General features: G+C 42.2%; 1 protein-coding gene across 2 annotated transcripts in view; it reads right to left on the bottom strand.

The window, feature by feature from the left end:
- The window catches only part of LOC148033346 (uncharacterized), an 84,557-nt gene extending 70,688 nt beyond the window's left edge, over nt 1-13,869 (bottom strand). Inside the window, exons 1-3 of one of the 2 annotated variants that reach the window (XM_087681258.1) lie at nt 13,225-13,869; nt 2,314-2,485; nt 2,080-2,163 (exon numbers count right to left, since the gene is read on the bottom strand). In XM_087681258.1, coding sequence (XP_087537384.1) covers nt 2,080-2,163; nt 2,314-2,485; nt 13,225-13,484 — 516 coding nt within the window. In that variant the 5' untranslated portion in view covers nt 13,485-13,869. Of the gene's footprint in view, nt 1-2,079; nt 2,164-2,313; nt 2,489-13,224 lie in introns of both variants that reach the window. The other variant, XM_087681257.1, reaches the window with a different exon arrangement.
- Between the last annotated feature and the right edge of the window lie 7,209 nt (nt 13,870-21,078).

Below are 21,078 nucleotides of genomic sequence, written 5' to 3'. Positions count from 1 at the left end.
CTTGGGCTGATAGAGCATTTAGCTCTACTGAGGATGCAAGCACTTTGGTTTTTTGACAATGGTGCTTCTAGGCACATCACATCTCGCAAAGATTTAATCGCTTTTGTTGGTGCAGCTCCAGTTAGTAAATCTGTACAGTGTGCCAATAATGCATCATACCCTGTTAAATGTATTGGGAAGATTATGCTCACAACCATTGATGGCTCAATTCTCCGCCTACAAGACGCTTTGTTTGTGCCAGGTATAAAGAAGAATTTGCTATCTATTCTTCTTTGGCACGGTGTGGATTGCAAGTCATCTTTGATGATGACAAATGCATGGTGTGAGATGAGGAACACATGACTTTGGTCTTGACTGGTACTCTTTGTCATGGGTTATATGAGTTGGATGCTCTTTCAGTCGATCAATCAACATATTTAGCATCCACTCTTACTCCTGCTATTTTACAAGTAGAGTTATGGCATGCTCGCATAGGGCATGTGAACTATGGTAGCTTGATGCTCTTACAGCGTACACAAATGCTAGATGGATTACCTCTCTTGGAGAGATTTCCTGAGCACTTATGCGAGGGATGTATTTTGGGAAAAATGCATCGGTTTTCGTTTCCCCGTGATATTGCTTTTAGAGCCACAACCAAGTTACAATTGGTGCACTCAGATGTATGTGGCCCTATGCAGATAAAGTCATTAGGTGGATGTTACTATTTTGCGGCTTTTATTGATGACTTTACTCACTTCTGCTAGGTCTATTCTTTAGTGAAAAATTCAGAAGTGTATGATGCATTTTTGGCTTTTGTAGCACTTGTTGAGAACCAATCTAGCTGTCAAGTAAAGACTCACCATTCAGACCGAGGGGGGGAATATATGTCCTCTATGCTAAATTCTTTTTTGAAGCAGAAGGGCATTGTTCATCAGTTCACTATTGCTTATACTCCACAACAAAATAGGGTTGCAGAGAGAAAGAATCGGTCACTCGTGGAAATGGCCAAATGTATGCTGAAAGCAAAGAGCTTGCTACACAGTTTTTGGATGAAAGCCATTATGTGTGCTTGCCATGTTTTAAACTAATGCCCCACCAAAGCACTAAAGAATGTCACGCCTTTTGAGGTTTGGAACAGCCGAAAACCTTCTCTTGGGCACTTTTATACCTTTGGGTATCTAGCATATGCACACATTCCCAAGGTACTCAGAAAAAAGTTGGATAACAAGGCTATCAAATGCATTTTTGTGGGATACAGCAATGAGAGCAAAGGATACAGACTATATGATCCTATCTCTAAAAAGGTAATTGTCAGTAGGGATGTACTTTTCGATGAAAAATCAAAATTATCCCTTGTTGGTTTTGATATATATCATGCTGCCCGTGATATATTTGAAGGGCTGCTGCGCATTTCATTCGGTGATTTAACTAGAGTTGTTCCAAGTCCAATCATGTGGCAAAAGAAAAGAGAAGTGCTAGAAGATATTTGTCACCTTGCAAGGGCTTGGTAGGTTCCTAAGTTCAAGTGGCCCAGGGCTGATACCCTGTCTTCCTCTGAATGAGACCTAGCCATGGGGTTTTTTTGTGGGCGGGGGGGGGGAGGGGGGGAGAATATGATAAATTCTGGGTGTCGCCTAGTGAGGCTGCACCAACTTTTGGGTGCTATGCTTGCAATCATTTGATTTTGATGCTGATTTTTCCTCCCCTGTCAGTACTTTGGATGTTCTCTTTCCAATCTCCTTGGGACTCCTATGATCTTAGAGATCTTTCTTAATGTCAGCTAGAGCTGTCTTTGCCATTATTTTTGAATGTATTATAGCATTTAATGGAGTGTGCTTCCACGAAAGAGAGTTACACATCAGTATGCCTATGCTTATAGTTATGCATATGTATGTGCATATATACATAGGCGTAAGTACAACTATGGTTATGCTTATACACATAGGCACATATACATGTATAGGCACATAGGCACACAAGTACATATATTGCCTGCATGCCTACCTGCCTGCCTGTGTGCATGCGTCTATAACTGTATATGTATGCATGCCTGAACACATGTACTTAAGGACAATAACTTGCTTAATTCAAATACGACACCTGACCGCGACTGAGCATTTCAGTCTTTTTGAGCTTCTTCATGGCATAGATTTCCCCAGTTGATCTCATTCTACAAAGCCGTACCTGCAAATTCCACAGGGACTAAAATGAATCTGAAAATAGCAGATACACATATGACGACTACAAACACCAGAAGGAAAAAATGTACACTCCGAATGCTCAGCACTGCATAAATATAGCTAAGAAAGAGCACAGGTAGTACAAAGAACATACCTCACCAAAAGCTCCACGCCCAATGATAGTTAAAGGCTCAAAATCATCCATACCCAACCTCTGCCTCTGCAAACGCATGTTTTCTGTTTCTTTCCTTTCTAAGTCCTTTATAAGATTCTGGTGCTCTTCTTCAGATAATTCTGCATCTTTTAACTTTTGCTCCAGCAACCACCTTCTGGTAAGGTATTGTAACAGAACAGTATAAATTCTGGATGGTGCCAATGTTTTCTTGTTGCAAATCAGACAAACCAACATCTTTAACATTCATGAGTTTCTGGATCAGAATATGATGCAATGCATATCTCAAGCTCATGTCCTTGCATAAACATAAGCAAGTTAATACATCACACCAAAGCATCATAAATGTACCTGCATGTCAGACAACCTCTAGAAACAAATTTGCTAAATTTGCTCTGGCTTTGTCGCTAGTGGTTAAGCAAAACTAATGGATAAAGGTGCTGGATGCCATTAATCAAACATCCTGATTGTCTTTAGCAATTTTCCACTGGCTATGTACAAACTTCTACAAAAGGTCCAGCAGGCCATTCTTGCAGCCTCCCCATAGTGCTAGCTCCTATTTTTTTAGTATCAATTTTAACTCTTTCGAGCAGTATCTTGACTCATGATCAAATCACACATACCAACATACACAAATGTGTGTGCATGCCTGGAGTATGTCAGCATGAAAACACACAGAAAGAAAGGAGAACACAGATGATGATAAAGGAAACAAAAGTCTGATCTGAACAAACAGAAAGATGGCTAAATACAACAGCCCCTGCACATGTGGTCACTACCACATCAGTGAGGATGCCAGACTGCAAGGCAGGAGAGATCATCAGGCTGAAAAGAGAGGAGAGAAGATGATCATGGCTGGTGGCTGGGCAGGGATCATGACAGCAGGGAGTAGAGGATACGGTGATTGCAATAATTGTTGGATCTGTTGGATTGGCCAAAGCTCAGCCACACGTGCACACTCTCACACTCAAAGTGAACAGAGAACAGCAAGTAAAGAGAGTACTAGAATGTTGCATCCAACACAAGAGAATGACTGAAAGAAGATGCAATCCCTAAGGTACTATAGTACCATACCCAAGGTGGGTGTTCATGGGGAAAAAATCCTTCTCTAGCTAGAAGGTAAAAAGCACCCCTAGATGAGGGAACAGTCACACCAACACAGAACATGATAAATGTAACAAGATCCCCTAAGAGTGAATGACGAAATGTATACAAGGAGTGGCAGATCAATCCCAAAATGGTAGTAAGCCTAAAGTCTTGCAAAAGACCTCAAACTTTTCTCTTCTCTTGAAAGAGCTTTAGTAAATAGATCTGCGAAATTGTCCTGCGTATGGACATAGGCCAAGTCAATCTCCCCTACATGGAGCATGTCTTTGACATAATGATAATGCACCTCTATGTGCTTATGTCAGCTCATGAGTCAGTCCAGTGGACTAGGCATGTGGACTGGGCATCTGACATTTTTTATGTGCCATCTAGCATTTTTTATCGGCCATTTCTGTGATTATTTTGGCACTTATTGCTGGCCAGCCTAATCACACTTGTGGCACTATTTTGTGCTATATATTCAAGCTCCTCCACTGTTCAATTATTCACCACTTGCAAATTCCACTACAAGGTCTTGTTGGAGAGAGGGAGCCAATGCCAAAGCCCACCCAACCAATGACTCACTGTTGTACACAACTATCTCATGTTTGAAATATGGATTCTATTTCCCGAGCACCTCTCCAAGTTCTTCTTTGCATTGCTCCGTCTCTAGCACTAGAGAGTCATGAGGGATGACCTCATCACCACCACTAGAAAGCAGCTGAGGAAAGGGCCACCAAGCCCTTCCCACAATCCAAAGAAGAGGGTCCCTTCCATGCCTTGGACTTCGCCTTGGCTGAAGGATCGGAATCGGAATCTAAGGCAAAAGATGACCCGTCGGAGGAGTCCGCATCCCGCATCATCTTCTACTCCTTTTTCTTCCTAGAAGCCGCTAACTCTTGTAGTCCTTCTGCAAGTGGCCCTTCTTGCCACAATGGTAGCACTAGGCCTTCGACTTCTTCATCTTCAAACACCTCTCTAAAGCTACAAGAACCTCACCTGAACCTCCATAATGTGACAAAAGCCGCCCCTGTAGTCACAAAGTTGCTTCATGCTCAAGTAGCATCGAGGACATATGAAGAAAACTAATAGGAGTCGTGGATGTCTGTGCCCGTAAAGCATTCGCCACTCCATCAAACTCTGGAGGAAGCTTGTAGAGTACTGTACCACAACAAGATATACCTCTGATAGGGCAAACTGCATAGTGCGAAGCTGATCCTGGATTTGGGTAACTCAAAGTAGGAAGGATTGGATCATATCTTTGGGTTCAAACTTCAATTGCTAGAGCTAGCCATAGAGAGTAACGGCCCTCAGGGTGGAAGGAGCCTCGTACATCAACTGCAACTTTGACAATACGTCTGAAGCTGTCCTGCAAGAGGTGACCGCTGGTAGGACTTCTTTGGAAATACACCGAAGTAAGGCCGAGCAGCATCTGAACCCCATGTAAGCACTACCTCCTCATGGTTGTCTTCATCAAAATCACATGGAACAAGAGAAGGCTGTTGAGGACGTGCAATAGCTCCACCGACCACGTACCGTAACCGCTTCTAGATAAACCAGGCTTTCATTACCACACTCCACGTGTAATAATCAAGTCCATGGAGCTTGTCATCAATGGATGTGCATGGAGGAGCCATCTATACATGATTTAGAAAAGAAGGAAAGAAAAGAAGGTATTTGGAGACGGAACACATCCAAAACATGAGCACAGACTGCAAAAAGCAAGAGTTCACATACAATATAACCCAAAATCTGATCAAAATAAGACAAAAGCTGCTATAAAAAGTCAAGAAATTAGTCAAAAACTGTTAAAAACAACAAAAACGGCCTGCTAATGCAAGCGCCCAACCAAGAGGAGATGCAAAGCCAAAACGTAGACTGTACGGATGCTGACATCAACAAAAAACGCAGGTAAAACAGGTCACCTTGTTGGAGCAACAGCCACCTGATCAGCAAGGGTGAAAACAATCCCAAAATCAGCAAGAACACAAATCCTGAAATCTGATACCATGTCAAAAGTGGTGTAGCAATGTAAGCGTAAATATAAGTTGTAATAAACTGCTGAAACACAAGACAAAAGAGAAAGGGAAAGAAAGAATACAATACAAATGAGAACTCAGATGTATGCTCGAGAAATGGAATCCATATACCAAGACATGAGACAGCACAAAAGCAATGTGACTCACCGGCTATGGAGGCACTGGCACGTGCTCCCTCTCTCCAAGAACTGTTAGGTGATGAATAAATGTGGAGGAGGGAGCCTAAGAATATATAGGCCAAATAAAAGCCAAAAATATGATTGGTCAGCCAGCATTAAATGCTAGCCAACTAGCTGCAAATAATGCCAAAACCCAATAAATACTGACAAATAAAATGCCTAAAATATCTCCATGCCCAACCTACTGTACCATATGTACATACTCAACCATGAACTAAATAATCTACTAACAATTGCATCTTGAAATGTGGAAGTCAAAGACGTGGTGGATATGCCCAACTGTAGCAACCACCTCCCTCAAAGGGAGCAAGGTAAACTCTAATACTCCAACATTGCTCGGGCCATCTCAAGCATGGTAGGATTTGCGCACTCCACCACAACATTCTTTGATGGTGAGCTCAAATGGAAATAGTTCACCTGAATGTCATGATCCTTGCAAAAGTTAGAAAAAATGTTAGAGCAAATCTCACCATCATGGTCAGCTCATACACCTCAAACCTTGAAAGACGTTTGTGTTTCAACAACCACCTTCCACTCATAGAAGTTGGAGTACACCTTACTCTTGTACTCCAAGAAGTACCGCCACATATATTTGCTGAAATCATCAATAATCAGAATCAAATACTTGGCCTTCCCAAAAGAGGTTGTGCCATAGGTCCACATAAGTCAATGTGGACCAACTCTAGCGGGGTGGTAGGCCTCCTAGAAGCAACCTATGGATGAGGCTGTTTATGTTGCTTGCTCCACAAGCAATTAGGGCAAAAGGTGTGAATAGGAGGAAAATCAAGGAGACCCTCCACTAACTTCTTTTGAGCCTTGCATATGACATTGGAGTTGAGGTGCCATAATGGGCATGCCAAAGAACCCCAAGCTCATGAAAAGTCTACACGACAAGGGCAATGAACTTATAAAGTTCGTCCTCCTAAGTATCTATCCAAAGGATAGAACCTGTAGAAGAGTCCTTAACAATCACAGTATCCTAGGTAAAATCACACAAGTCCCTAGCTGCATCAAACGAAGGTTGAAGCCCAAATGTAAAACATAAAGGACTTTGGCCATTGAGGCCTAACAATCAACCAAAAGGAATGGTCCCCCACTCCACGAATGGGCAAGGAAGAGTTGTCACCAATGGTGACCGAACCCCCTCTAGAATGATGATCCTCAAGCTAATCTTAGCGATAAGTCATATGGAAAGTGACCCCACTATTAATGAGCCATGGCATTTCCTCAATGGAGGAAGCAAAAACAATATCTTCCACCACAAATAGATGCAGAAAAACAGACTCAATAGCAATGGGTGTATTGAGAAACCACTTCTTCAATTTACACACTTCATTTAGGGTGCCCCACTAATAGCCCCAAAAAGAGCTAGTGTCCACATTTTGGTCACTTTTTCAATGGGCGCCCACACAGTGATGCGCCACCCTAAATAGCTCATGCCTATAAATAGGCTATCACTTCATTCATTCACCACTACCACTTCAATCATTCTTCACCCCTCTTCTTCCGTCACTCCAACACTCCTCTCTCCACTCCATTGCTGCCCATACCCCTATTGGATGACATCGCAATTCATGGTCACCCTTCCCCTTCTCCTTTAGGCCCCCTATTCCATCACTCAAATCTCGCATTTTGGAGCTCTCCTAGCATGGCATAATCTTCTCTAGCATTGGCATCAACTTCTTCCACCAAGGCTCTCTCTGGATTTGTGTTTTACTGTTTGGAGGCCTTCTCCCTATCTAACGTCTCCTCCTACAGCCCCACGTCAACAATCTTGACCCTAGCAACAACACCTACATCCTGGCATCAGCTCCTCTTCCTCCATGCATCATCACTTTTTTGCATTTGACTACCTCTGAGGCTTCTACCACCTTGGCGACCATCCTTGGCATCAGTTGCCATCAACATTTGGGCTGATCTCTCCTTGTGTTTGACAGCTCTGACACACTCTGGATTTGCTTTTTGCTATATAGGCCAATTCTTGGCATTTGAAGACTGCACTTTGATCCCTCAGTAGTTGCTATTGGACATGTGGCACATGGACAGCCTTAGCAGCCCATATCTTTCAGTACCCCTGAAGGATTAGCTGATTGATTTGTCTTCTCTCTCCACTCCACTGCTGCCCATACCCCTACTAGGACATCATAGTTCGTGGTCAACCTTCTCCTTCTCCTTCAGGCGCCCTGTTCCATCACTAAAATCTTGCGTTTTGGAGCTCTCCCAACTTGGTGTCATCTTCTCTAGCATTGGCATCAGCTTCTTCCACCAAGGCTCTCTCTGGATTTGCGTTTTGTTGTCTGGAGGCCTCCCTGTCTTGCGTCTCCTCCTACAACCTAGCATCAACAATCTTGACCCTAGTGACAGCAGCTACACCTTGGTGTCGGCTCCTCTTCCTCAAGGCATCATTACTTTTCTACATTTGACTGTCAACAAAGCTTCTACCACCCTGGCGACCATCCTTGGCATCAATCGTCAGCATATAGGCTGATCTCTCCCTGCGTTTGACAGCTCGTACACACTCTAGGATTTGCATTTTGCTACCGAGGCCACTTCTTGGCATTTGAGGAATGCACTTTGCTCCCTCGACAATTGGTGATCATCTTCCTCATCTCCAAGAGCATCAAAGAATTGTAATTTGCTCCCTTGACAACTATCCTTCACCTTCTAGTGATTACTTCGATAGCCCACTACCCAAAGGACTGCATTTTACTCCCTTCACTGTGCAAATTCCCACAGGTGCTACCGCTTGATTCAAATAGGATAGTGCAATTATCTTTTGAGCTCCGGCTCCGCTATATCAACTTTTCTTCTCGAAGCATGATTCAATGTATCATCACTGTATCCTTGTGTTCTAAGTTTTTCTTCTCTCTTAATGTTTGCCGTACCACGCTGTGTTTTTCCCACAAACCCTACTCTCTCTGCACCATTGCATATTTTGACAAGGGGTAGCCTTCAAGTCCTTTGAAACAACTTGTGGCTTCACATGGGGATACTTCTATCAATACTCCTCAAGATGAGCGCCCTTTCCATAGTGTGGGCACTTGGGCTTAGACTACTTCGCATCCTTCTTGTCATCCTATTTCTTGGAGATATTTACATTCTTATTCCCTTTCTTGTTTCCCCCTCCTATACCTATAATAAAAGCTTGAGTAGAGCCAGATCCACTAGCTCCTATCTCTTTGAGACACTCGTCATACTCCAAGACAAGTAGGGTTGACTCCTCCAAAGAAGAGTCTCACATACTCTCGATGCTAGAAGACCAATGTAGAAAACACCATACTTAGAAGATGGCAACTGGATAAGAAGGACCAAGGCCATATCCCTCGAAAGATATTTTCATCCAAAGGATGGACGCTCATCCCTAATATCCTCCATTTTGTTGATATGATCCTTCATGGAAGAAGAGTCATCAACAAAGAGCATGCGAAGTTTCTTATCCAATGTGATATGGTCAGCAAATATCCTCAAATGATAGAGAGAAGAAAGCTTTGTCCAGTGTCCACACTTTTGTCGTCGTCTTAAACCTGCACACATAAAGAAGGATAGTCCTGAAGACTCATAAAGAGAGAAGACCCAGCTTGAGAATTGGGCCTCTCCCAAATCACTACACAATCCATAGATGAGCTAATAACGAGATCCTCCACAAGCCGAGGAATATGAGTAGTGACAAAAGCCCAAAGATCAAAGGCGTCCACTTTGCAAAACCAAAGGGAGTAGTTTGATCCATCTGATCGGTCTTCTTTGTGTAGAGAAGGATGAACAAAAACCTGAACAAAAGGTGCCATCATAGGCATCCTAGGACCAAAAGGATGGGCCCTATGCAAAACATGAAGAGAGGGAGGAGAAGTTGGCTGCTCCAATCGATGCAATCGGTCAAGAAAGGGTTCCTGTTCAGAACAAGGCTCAGACCTCCAATATTTGTGATGATTATGTCATCTCCCTATACTACCACACACCAAGGTGGATGTCCACACAAGGAAAAATCCCTTCTCCAAGTAAAAAGTGTCGATGTGATAAGGGAGCACATACACCACAACAACGGAGGAACATGATAAGTGTAACAATAATGAGGGAGAAAGCTACTAAGGCTATCAGCATACTAGCCAACTTGCTGCCTACAAAGGGACTGACTTGCGAATGAAGGTCCGACAACAATTAAGGTGCCGACTAGACCAAGAAATAGCCACTGTACCCAAGGAATGTATGCCCAATTTTAAAGATGTCTGCCTTGCCCAACAACTGGGTTGCACAACCTAATCACAACACAGTACACGGGAGTTTCAAAAATAGGGGAAATAGGAACAGCAAAAAACAAACTTTAGGAGCTTCAACCAATTTTGGAAACTCGGGGAGGAGTTTTGGATTTGAGTGTCAAATCCATAAATAGGTATTTAAATATATCAATCCCCACAACTATTTGCTCAAATTTCACACAGAACTTCAAGCCTTCATATCGGTTAGTGCTGTAGCTCAAGGGGAGAACAGCCATAGCACCAACGTAAACTTGAATGGGAGGATGTGGGATGGGAGCTGAAGTTAGAGCTCTCTCCCAAGTGTCGCAACAGAATCGAATGTAGAAACCTAAGATATCAAATGCCTCATCACTACCCACAAGGCCTTGTGCTCAACACAAAGAATAAGAATCTTTAGCTCTAGCACTCTACTCTAATACCATGTGAAGAAACAGTAGGGTTTGCAATGGAGATAATACTTTGTGTACAACAAACACTAGTAGTGAATGAGCTCAAAAACACAAAACAATGAATGAATATTGGCAAATGAAATGCAATGGGGAGGCTCAAGGAGCAAAGATTATCCAACAACAACTCTTTTCTTATGGAAGTATGACAATGTAGACAAAGGCCAAGGGAGCAAAACACAATACTTCGAGCACCGAAATGTCTCAACTTATACCAAATGATGATCGACAAAGGATGCCTTGCTACACAGCAATCCTTGGCTCCAAAATGCAGCAGTGGCAGCTTTGATGTCATGGCTGATGTGAAATGATAGCAATAGTGCAGCAATCATCCTTGTTTTTGAATACATGATTCATTTTGGGACTGCTCATGGAGTTAAATTAGGCCAAAATGCATGAAAATTTTGTGTTAATTGAGGCCTTTAAGTTTACTTGCTCAACATCACGTATCATGCCCTATGTACAAATTCACTTGCCTCTCCCCGCTAACCCCTTTATGGGTCTTCAAAGTGTATCATGTGTGTCCGTTTTATTAAAAGAAAACACTCGCACATAAATCCTCGCACATTCATGTCTAACAATGCATTAGCAATTTGATGGAAGTCACATGTAGCTTGAAAAGCTTTTTTAACCATGGATGCACTCCAAATGTGCATGGGGTTTCAATATGTTGAATATATGTTATCATGTGCTACTAAGAATGCCACATTAATGGCTTTTTTCTTTTTTCTCTTTGAGAATACACAAGCAAGTATTCATATACGTCTCAATAATACAAGATTGGAAGAGAGGATCATCTCATGGTCAATGGTTTAGTAGACCATCACAAGGATATTCCATGCAAAATTAATTTCTGACAATGCTTTAGTAATCCAAGAACCTGACAAAGCTCACAATTTATTAAGATTGCTAGCCAAATATGTTAAAGATGTAGTTGATGATGATGACAAGGTCCTTGTGTTGAACACATGGACTTCACGACTACCACAGACCCATTTTTTGGAAGATAAGGATTAGGATTTCTTTAGTTGTCTCATGTTCATCCCAAAGGCTTAGAGTTTACTTGCTTGTCCCATGTCTCGTCTTGAGGCTTCTATATATGCCTCATTCCAATCTCAACTATCGCATTCTCTTGCATCCTTGGAGAGAGGAAGTCTCTAGAAGCACTGCTGCTCATCATCATTATGCAGGTCCTCTATTGGTATTGTACTATAAATCTCATGTTTCATCTTCTGGTGCCCATTGCTCGTTCATTCTTGGTTTCTCATGTTTATGTGTGCATTGGTACAAGCTCCACCTAAACTGTCTTAAGACACATTAAATGACAGACAAACACAATATTAGAGCTCCAAATATCCTCATTTGACTCAGATGGAGACTCACAAGCAATAAATGACCAGACGCTAACAAATTGCAAATTCGATTTTTTGAATTTATAAGTAGCATCCTTGCAGCAGCACGAGGAGTTTCCGGTGCCAGCCTCAGTAGATAGATTCTCTACGGGCTGGATGATAGATTGGTTCTCAAACAGGGCTTATTGATTCATGAGGTCTTATAGCCTCCTTTTGCTAACAAGATATCAATGCGATCATGTGCATCTTATTTCCCTGAGCGTTGAACTGTGAAAGTCAATACAAAACAATCAATCACCCAAAATGACAAGGTGACACAAGGAGTTCTTGTGCAGGATACAGAGACAAGGTATTTATGACCAGAGCCTCCCCTGGCACCCAAGCGTCCTCCTGCTCCAAGTAGCACCCACGGAGAGACCTCTCAACATATTTTCCTCTGAGTAGGAACACTCTTCCTTCAGCATATTCACCCATTTGTATAGGTGTTGTTATTGATTCCATAGTCTCTTTCAAGCCGTTGTTGAGTTTCCTACAGAAGAATACCTTGGCTTCAGGATATCTTGTAATTCAAATGCTTGAAAATGCCACTTAAAATGGCCAGCGAGCATATTCCACCATAACATCTGATGCATTTCACTGCAGCTTCCATGTATAGTAAAATATAACAGGTGTAACCTCCCTACTCTCTTCATTGCTGAGATTAGAAGTATGATAGATGGAATAAACCTTTGAGGCACCTCAGCATACATTTGCCATGATACACAAGGCACTTCAGCATACAGTTGCCATGATACAAAGAGGGAAGAGCATCGATCAACCAAGGGCTTCACATAGACTGCATTTGGAAAGGCTACTACCCATTGCACCACAATGTGTCAATCGAGGGTTTTGATTCAGTCTGACTTTGAAAAGGACACTAAACATTTTGTCATGATGTAGATCGAAGGGCATCCAATTGGAGGCTCCAGTTCCAATCCATCTGAGTATCCAATTGTAGCAAATCGTGTGTTTGTTCAAAGTTAACTGAGCTTCCTGTTATGTTTCTCACATGTAATTGTTGCCTAGCATGAGCATTAGTAGATCAGTGTGGCAGAAGTTTTGGGAGCTGCATTCCTATGCAGTACAAAAATTAGTACATCCTAAGTTTACATTTTCATCATCTACCAAAGTTCTTGATACAGATAAGACATTCTATGTTTTATTGTGATCATAATTGTGCACCTCAGAGGGGGTCATTACGAATGGTAGAAACCAAGTCCTATAGCTTAGCATGGATGGAGGCCTTTTTCATCGAATCCTTCAAAAGCATCAAGCCACATCCTTGTGGTATCAAAAAGGAAGGTGATATAAGTAAACCATCTGATAATTATCATAGGACCTCATCGTAGTGGATGCCATGAATATCAAGGTTCATCCCCCATTTATATTAAGGGCTCCAGAACCAAAAGACTATTAACATAGAAATCTTGATTGAATAAACACAAACTAACTATACAAAGACATCTCACACAACACAACATGTTAGAGAATGGCAGCACCTTTCCTTCCTTTCCTGCAAACTCTTCATTTGTGTGCGGTAGTGATTTTCAATATATTGCTTGGCTGCTGCAACCTTCTGCTGGGTGATGCTCGACGGAGCACTGTCTTCCAGTGGTGGGCCTGACCTGGCAAATGCAGAGCCCTCCTGCGACAAACGAAGGGCACTAAGTCCGCCATTGACGTGGTCAGTGGCCAAGGCAGAGACTGCGGGACTGAAAGTGGCCAGTTTGGGCCAAGCGTTAGCATCTTGATCCGCCATAGCTGTGCGCCCCGCGCTAGGGATTTAAGGCAAGGGGATATTCAAAACGCCATGAGGATGACGGAGTGGAGGGGAAGCTATGGATCGTGGCTGGGGATGAGGAGTGCGCCACGCCAAAAAGGGATAGAAGGGGGGGAGGGGGAGAAACGGCAAGAACCTAGGGTGACAGAGGGCCGCTTCTTCTTCTTTTTCTCCTCCCGTGTCTCTCCTTGCCTAAGTCGCCTTCTTCTTCTTCTTCTTCTTCTTCTTCTTCGATGTCTTCTACCTGCTCCTCCGTTCAATGTTGCAGTTCTTCTTCTTCTTCTTCGTCGTCGTAAAGAGAAGCACCATTAGAGACCATGGCTTTTCTAGCCTGCTGGCGAGTGCCTCCCCTCGTTCAAAAATACGCGTAACCTTTAATCGTTCTACTTTCGTTAACCGGTCCCCCATAAGTCAACCATTAACCTTAAGTCAACGATCCCTAATTCTCCTTTTTTCTCCCCCTTCTCACTCCGTGACCTGTCCACGTTCCATCAGTTCATTTCATTACATGTCGATTAACGTTAAACCTCTCCCTCATGATTCATGACTAGGGCGTGCATCACCACTACCTAAGCTTGTTTCCATCGGATGGAGATGGTGCAGAAAATGAAGTGATACCTAAGTTTTGTTTACATGGGGTGGAGAAGAGTATTTGGTGCATAATTGAATATCGTATAACAAAACATTTTGCTTGTGAGGAAAGTGGCAAAAGGGCTTGCTAAAGTAGGTGCTCGATATAGGGAGACCTCTACACAAGGCCTTTTGGGTTTTGCCACATTAGAATACTCTTTGAAGCTTGGTATTGCAAATGGTTTGGGATACTAGAAATCAATTGCATTATCTATATGATAGTCATTATGACAAAAAACCAGCAGTTCAAGGACCATATATTAACTTGGATGCAACTTAGAAGATTAATCATCAACCTCGATCTTGCTTAACACTACATTGCACATATACTAAAGATAATTGATTTCTCTAAATCTACTAGCATTATTATAGGGCTTACACATTGTCTATTTGCTCCCTTGGATTAGTGTAAATCAAATCTTTCATTGGGCGGAATTACTATTATGCTTATCAAAGGCTAATTTGTGGTCATCTAACTATTGAAAATCGTTACAAACGCATGCATCAACCAAGACACTACCATCAAAATAAAACTCAATTGGAGTCTATTATACACCAACTCACTTGGAATGTTATGTTTATGGTTGTAGTGTAAAGTATGTTGTTGGATCTGTTTTGGATATAACCCAATTTTGCAATAGGTCTTAATTGTTTTTTATTCAAATGGTGCGAGGAATGTGGACAATGTGTTAAGTAAACTCACTTAAAGAGGATTGATCAAAATTAAATCCTATTCACAATGCATGTCTTGCCACTAGCCTATTGTATGGGGCTTTCCTCATGCAACATCCAACAAACCATTATTTGTAGGGTGAGAGATGGAGCATACAAAATTGTACCAATGACATGGGAGAAAATGATTGATTAACTAGTATGTTGATGGTCATTTATGCAAATTGTACAAAATAGAAATAGAAATTGAGGAGGTTCAAGAACATTCAGGTGTTCATTAGAAGTCAATTGAGACATTTGAGGTAGAAAAGCACAAAACCTTAAAGTTCAAGTTTCCTTGTGAGCTCTGACTTGAAGTTGATCATCCATATTCTCTGTGCTAACTTACAACATTGCATGGAGTAAAGAAAGGATGGGTTGGTAGAGAAGGAGTTGCTAAAGCCCCTTAAATGTGTGCCATAATATGCTTTAATTCAATACATGAGCAATATTGGTCTTCTTCATCATTAAACTACCTAAGCCCATTAATATTGTGAGATATAATTCATAACCAACATGAGACACCCAAAACACCATAGTTAATATAGCTCAAGAGATGAAAACCAATAGAAGTGGTGATCATAATTAGCTTGGACTACTACTAAATGTTATTTGTTTCTGGAAGCCCAAACAACATGAGTAGAACATCAAATCAAAAGACAAAACTCAACATATAAGGGGGAGTTCATTTACAAGTTATTACATGTCCATGAGGAAGGTGAGACTTCTAACACCATGATAGAAGTGCATTGGATAGCAATGACTATCAAGCACAAAGTATACAAAAGCCTCTCTTTATTGGACATAAGAGCACCTTTGAACTTGGACTCTTCATTGAGAATTGGCAAACACTTCATTTTGAGTCGAATGCTAATGGCTACCTCTCACATAGCGATGCACACCCTCTACCCTATGAGTGTAGTGAGGTTACCTCCATGCCCAATCGAGTGCCCTTCTCTCTCAAACCTTCTACTAGCTTCATGATCCAAGATACAAGCTCAAGCAACCTCAATCCTCTACCTTCAAGCTCCATGCTCCATAGCCGTGTGAGACAAGAGATGAGAAGAAGAAGGGAAGAAAGAGGAGAAGATGGAGAGCTTCTCCACCATAATTCCTCACCCTCACACACTTACTCCCTTACTCTTCCTCGCTTACTTTTTCAAGCACAAGTAAGAACAAGAAGAAGAAGAGGAAAGCTTCTATTTTCCATACACTAAGAATGAGCTTCTCTATTCAAGTTTCGGCTTTTATATATTCCCCTTTTGGGCACCCGTCCCCCTTTTTTACATGATCGGCTTATCTTGCCTAGGTTCTCTTTTCCTATTCCCTTTTATTTACATTGTCATTTCACCGATGTACGTCTATATGTTACAGATTGCACAGGAGCGAGCCCAATGCTCATTTACCAAAATTTAAGGGCGCTTTTGAATTTTAAAATGTGAATTTTCCCTTTTGCATTTGCCTTGAACTTTTAAGATTGCCCTTATGCTTCTGGCATTTTCTCCTCTTATTTCTTCCGTCAAGCCGCATTTTTTCATATTTTTGAATTTCTTTGAATTTTCTTTTGCTTCTCTTTTCTATGCCTTCTTCCACTAAGGTTAACATTGCCCCCTCCTAGTCAAGTGCCAGTCCCATGGCACTTATGGACAATTGTTTTGCTGATGAGGACTCAGGTAGTTGAAGGGTTTCCATGTGGGTTGATGATGGGGCCTTGCGGGGATTGGACATGAGAAAAAACATTTCCAAGTATTGGAGGTTGTCGAGCCAAGAGTAGATTGAGAGGGTGATGGGGCCTCCAAAGTTGGTTGGTTGCGAGGTGTCGGATTCACCTAAAAGGGAAAAGAAGTGCACTACCTAGGGGATGTGTCTACCTTACCATGCAGTGCATTGTGTTCATGCCACTGGAATTAGGAGTTGGGTCGCAAGCCTGGGGTGTTGTCCCACACTTAAGGACCCAGTTCATGCATAAGAGAGATGTAGTGGGTGTAGCTTAGGGAGACATGTATAACCATAGGTGAGTGTGACCTCCCTAAGTGTATCTTGCCCTTGATGTGTCCTAAGTGCATGAAGTGGGGGAACAAAAGGGACTAGGGGGTTAGGCACGGAACTAGCTGACCGGGGCCACTAGATGCACCTAACTTGAGGACCCCTAAGTGCAGTGATTGTAGTGCTCATCAAAAGCGAGGTGTATTGCTCGTTTTCTCTTTTGATTTTCTTTTCCTTTCTCTACTCTTTTTCTCTATTTTTTTTTAAAGGTACGAGCAGAACTAGTCCTCATGTTTACGATTGTGGGAGGAAGAGGTTGGGGGACTTGCTAAGAAAGTTCTTACATTGCATGTAGCCCTTTAGATTCATGCATACATTTAGAGGGGTTGTGGACAAAATGGATAGCTACATCTAGTGAATCTGCTATCATTCGTATCCTCTAGTAGAGCCATATAAAAAGATGGGAGAATGGTGGCTCACATCATGAGTTTACACATTGTGTAGTTGTCTATACTAGTGTTCAAGTCAAAAAAGAGGGTGGAAATTGTTGAGATTTCGAGCTCCACTCGTGATACGCTAGGGTGACTGTTGTGTATTTATGTCACCGACTTGTCAGTTGCAGACGTGGTTGGTACACCGCCCATGAATAATAGCTACATGATAGCTATCCTTATCTACTCTAGTTCGTGGCTCAGTTACTATGCCACCTTAGTTAGTTGAGTTTGGTTTGAGACCCATATATAGGGTTCTTCTATTTCTTTGTAAGTGAGTTCTTTTGGCTTACACAACTAAGAAGAGGAAAACTGTTTTCAGCCTCCACCCTTGTGTGTATTCCCCCATTGTGCAAGCAAGAAAGCTTCAAGTGAGACTCCTTCCTTCTCTCCCGCAATCTTGACATGGTATCAGAGCCTTGTTCGTGGTAAGGAGCTCAAGAAAGCAAGCCAAGCTCGCGGTGTTCTGGTAAGAGGAGCAGTGTTGCTTTCATTTTCTGTTTTGGGAGTAGATCTCTGCAGGTAGCACAACTGGAAAGTGCAGGAGTGCATTGTCTCAGGTTGAGACGCCCTTCGCGGTGAAGCAAGAGGGCAGTATATGCTGCGGGAAAGGGCTATAGCCCTTGGCGACCTTGTTTTTTTTATTTGAGGCCATTTTGAGGCCTGTTTTGGAGGCGGAAGTTTTCTGCACGCACTCAGGAAAAGGCCCAGTTTTATGCTGTGCAGCCACTGTTCTACAGGTTGGTGAAAAGCTACTGTAGAAATTGCATCGTATGCTTGTGCGCAGAGACATTGGGAGTTACAGAATCATCCCTGTTGCCTGTTGATGCAAAATCGTCACTAGGAAGTGACTGTGTGGTCAAATACCACTTTCGCCAGTTTTGCAGATTTTCCCTTGTGAGGGTGAAGCTGTGTTTTTTGCAGTGACAGAATTTTTTGCAGTGTTCTGTAATGGCGTCTGATTCTCTTTCACAGATTGTCACTGAAAAGCTTGATAAGAACAACTTCCAAGCATGGAAGTTTAGAATGACGAACTTCCTCATGGGAAAAGGATATTGGGAATTTGTTGCAGAAAATGAAGAAGAACCAGTTCTTCCTGATGTTCCCAATCAACAGCAAATTCAGGCATTTAAAGCATGACATGAGAGAACCAGGAAAGTTATGTACTGGCTGTCTATCAGCATTTCAGACTCTATGCTTGTGCATATTCAAGATGCAAGTACGCCAAAGGAGGCATGGGACACTTTGTCAAAAATGTATAGCACAAATACGCAAGCAAGGAAAATGCAGCTCAAGCAAGAGTTGCATAATGTGCAGAGAGAAAATATGAGCATCAATGACTACCACATGAAGGTGAAGAAGATTGCAGATGCACTTGCTTCCATTGGGTCGCCAGTGGAAGATGATGATTTAGTTTCTGTGACCTTGAATGGTCTAGGAAAGGATTATGCACAGTTTCGGACATCCATTTCAGTTCGTGAAAGATTTCCTGACTTTGAGGAGTTGATTGCTCTTCTAATTTCTGAGGAGCAGAGAAATGGTGGTGCATCTTCTTCAGGAGGAACTTCAAAAGAAGCTGTCTTCTACTCAAATGCTGGAAGAGGTAGAGGCAGAGGTAGAGGAGGCCGATTTGGAGGCCGTGGTAGAAATCAGAATATGCAGCAAACTAAAGAAAACCAGTCCTATGGAGGAGGACGTGGTAACTCTAGAGGCAGGGGGAGCCAAAGAGGTCGTGGTGGATGGCAAAGAGGCCAAAATGCAAACAGTAATGTTGAATGCTACTACTGTGGTAAAATGGGTCATATGGCTAAAGACTGCTATAAAAAGCAAAATGACATCATGAATGGAAAACTGCAACAAGGAAACTATGCATCTTCTAGTAGACAGGGTGATGACAGAAATGAGCATTTGTTTATGGTGCAGCACATGAATAATTCTATGACAAGTGTAGAAGAAAGCAATGATGTATGGTATGTTGACTCAGGTGCATCAAACCACATGACAGGTCATGCAGAATGGATGGAGGATGCAAGGAAAATGGAAAAACCAGGATTTGTGGAGACTGGTGATGATACTGCACATCCTATTGTGCAGATTGGAAAATTTCCTTTGTCTATGCAGGATGGGAAAAAGAAATACCTGTCCGATGTATTTCATGTCCCAAATATCACCAAGAATCTGGTTTCTGTCGGTCAAATGGTTGAGCAGGGCTTGCAGGTCAGATTTAATCCTCATGGATGCTTTGTTGAGGATATGAAAAATGAAGGTCGCTTGATAGCAAAAGGAAAGAAGAAGGGCAGAATGTTTACGTTGGATGCAGACATGTCTGAATTGAGTGCAGCAATGTTTGCACATGGGACCGGTGTAGTTGCAGATATTGATATCTGGCATAAACGCATTGGTCAGGTTAATGTACAGCGACTTAAATCAATGCATGCCCAAAACATTGTTGTAGGATTGCCTAGATTCAAGGTTGCAGAAATGCATAAGGTATGTGAAGCCTATCAGTTTGGAAAACAGGCAAGGAAACCATTTCCTAGACATGTTCAAGAGAGTAAGAAGCCATTGGAATTAATCCACTCTGATGTGTGGACAACTAAAGCTGCATCTCTTGGAGGCTGTCATTATTTTGTCAGTTTTATTGATGACTATAGCAGAAAAGTTTGGGTGTATTTTATGAAAAAGAAAAGTGAAGATTTTGGGCATTTCAAAACTCTTAAAGCGATGGTTGAAAAAGAAACAGGCCTGCAGATAAAATGCCTAAGGTCAGATGGAGGGGGAGAGTACCTCTCAAATGAGTTTGCAAGGTTCCTGCAGGAGCATGACATAAAGCAGCAATATTCATGCAGTCATACCCCACAACAAAATGGAATTGTAGAAAGGAAAAATAGGCATATTGGAGAGGTATCTCGTGCCATGCTCAATGAAAAAGACTTGCCAGATTTTTATTGGGCTGAAGCAGTTGCTACATCAGTTTACATAATGAACAGGACTCCCACTGCAGCAATACATGGAATGACTCCAGAGGAGAGGTATACTGGTAGGAAACCAGATATTTCTCATTTGAAAATTTTTGGTTGCATTGCCTATGTACATGTGCCAGATGAGTTGAGATCCAAGTTGGATCCAAAAGCTGAGAAGTGCATCTTTATTGGTTACTCTCTGCAGCAAAAAGGGTATAGATGCTATAACCCTTCTACTCGTAAGTTTACAGAGAGCAGAGATGTTGTTTTTGATGAGATGAGTAGCTGGTATAAACCAGTCAATGTGATTGATGATGTAGATGCACAAAATGGTAACGCTGCACAGAATTCATAGCAGCAGTCACAAAATATTAGTGGACCTGGAGCGTCCTCTAGCAGTGGTTCACATTCTTCACCATGGACAAGCAGATTGAGATCAGGAAAATCTTCTCAAAGTAATGCAGATAGTGGTATGCAGGTATCACGAAAAGGAAAAGAGAAGGTTGATCAGCCCATGTTTGATGTGAATGCAGGTCACTCTTATGTGGATGGTGAATCCAGTGGCTCAGAACAGAGCATTGATGATGAGTTGGGTATTCCTTCTATTGTTACACCTGGAGTAAGGAAGACCAGGGATGTTTTGAGAGCACCTGGGAGTGAACCTACTTTGCGCAGGTCTACGAGAGCTAGGTATCCTGTGGATAGGTTGAAATATGATGGATTTACAGCCATTCACTATGCGTATATGGTCAAAGTGATACAGGAACCAGAACCCACTTCTTTTGAGCAAGC

This window comes from Lygodium microphyllum, chromosome 7 (genome assembly GCF_053477565.2).
Source record: "Lygodium microphyllum isolate KBCC chromosome 7, Lygodium_microphyllum_v1.1.10, whole genome shotgun sequence".
In the NCBI taxonomy this organism is placed as follows: Eukaryota; Viridiplantae; Streptophyta; class Polypodiopsida; order Schizaeales; family Lygodiaceae; genus Lygodium; species Lygodium microphyllum.
This window is presented reverse-complemented; position numbering and strand designations above follow the sequence as displayed.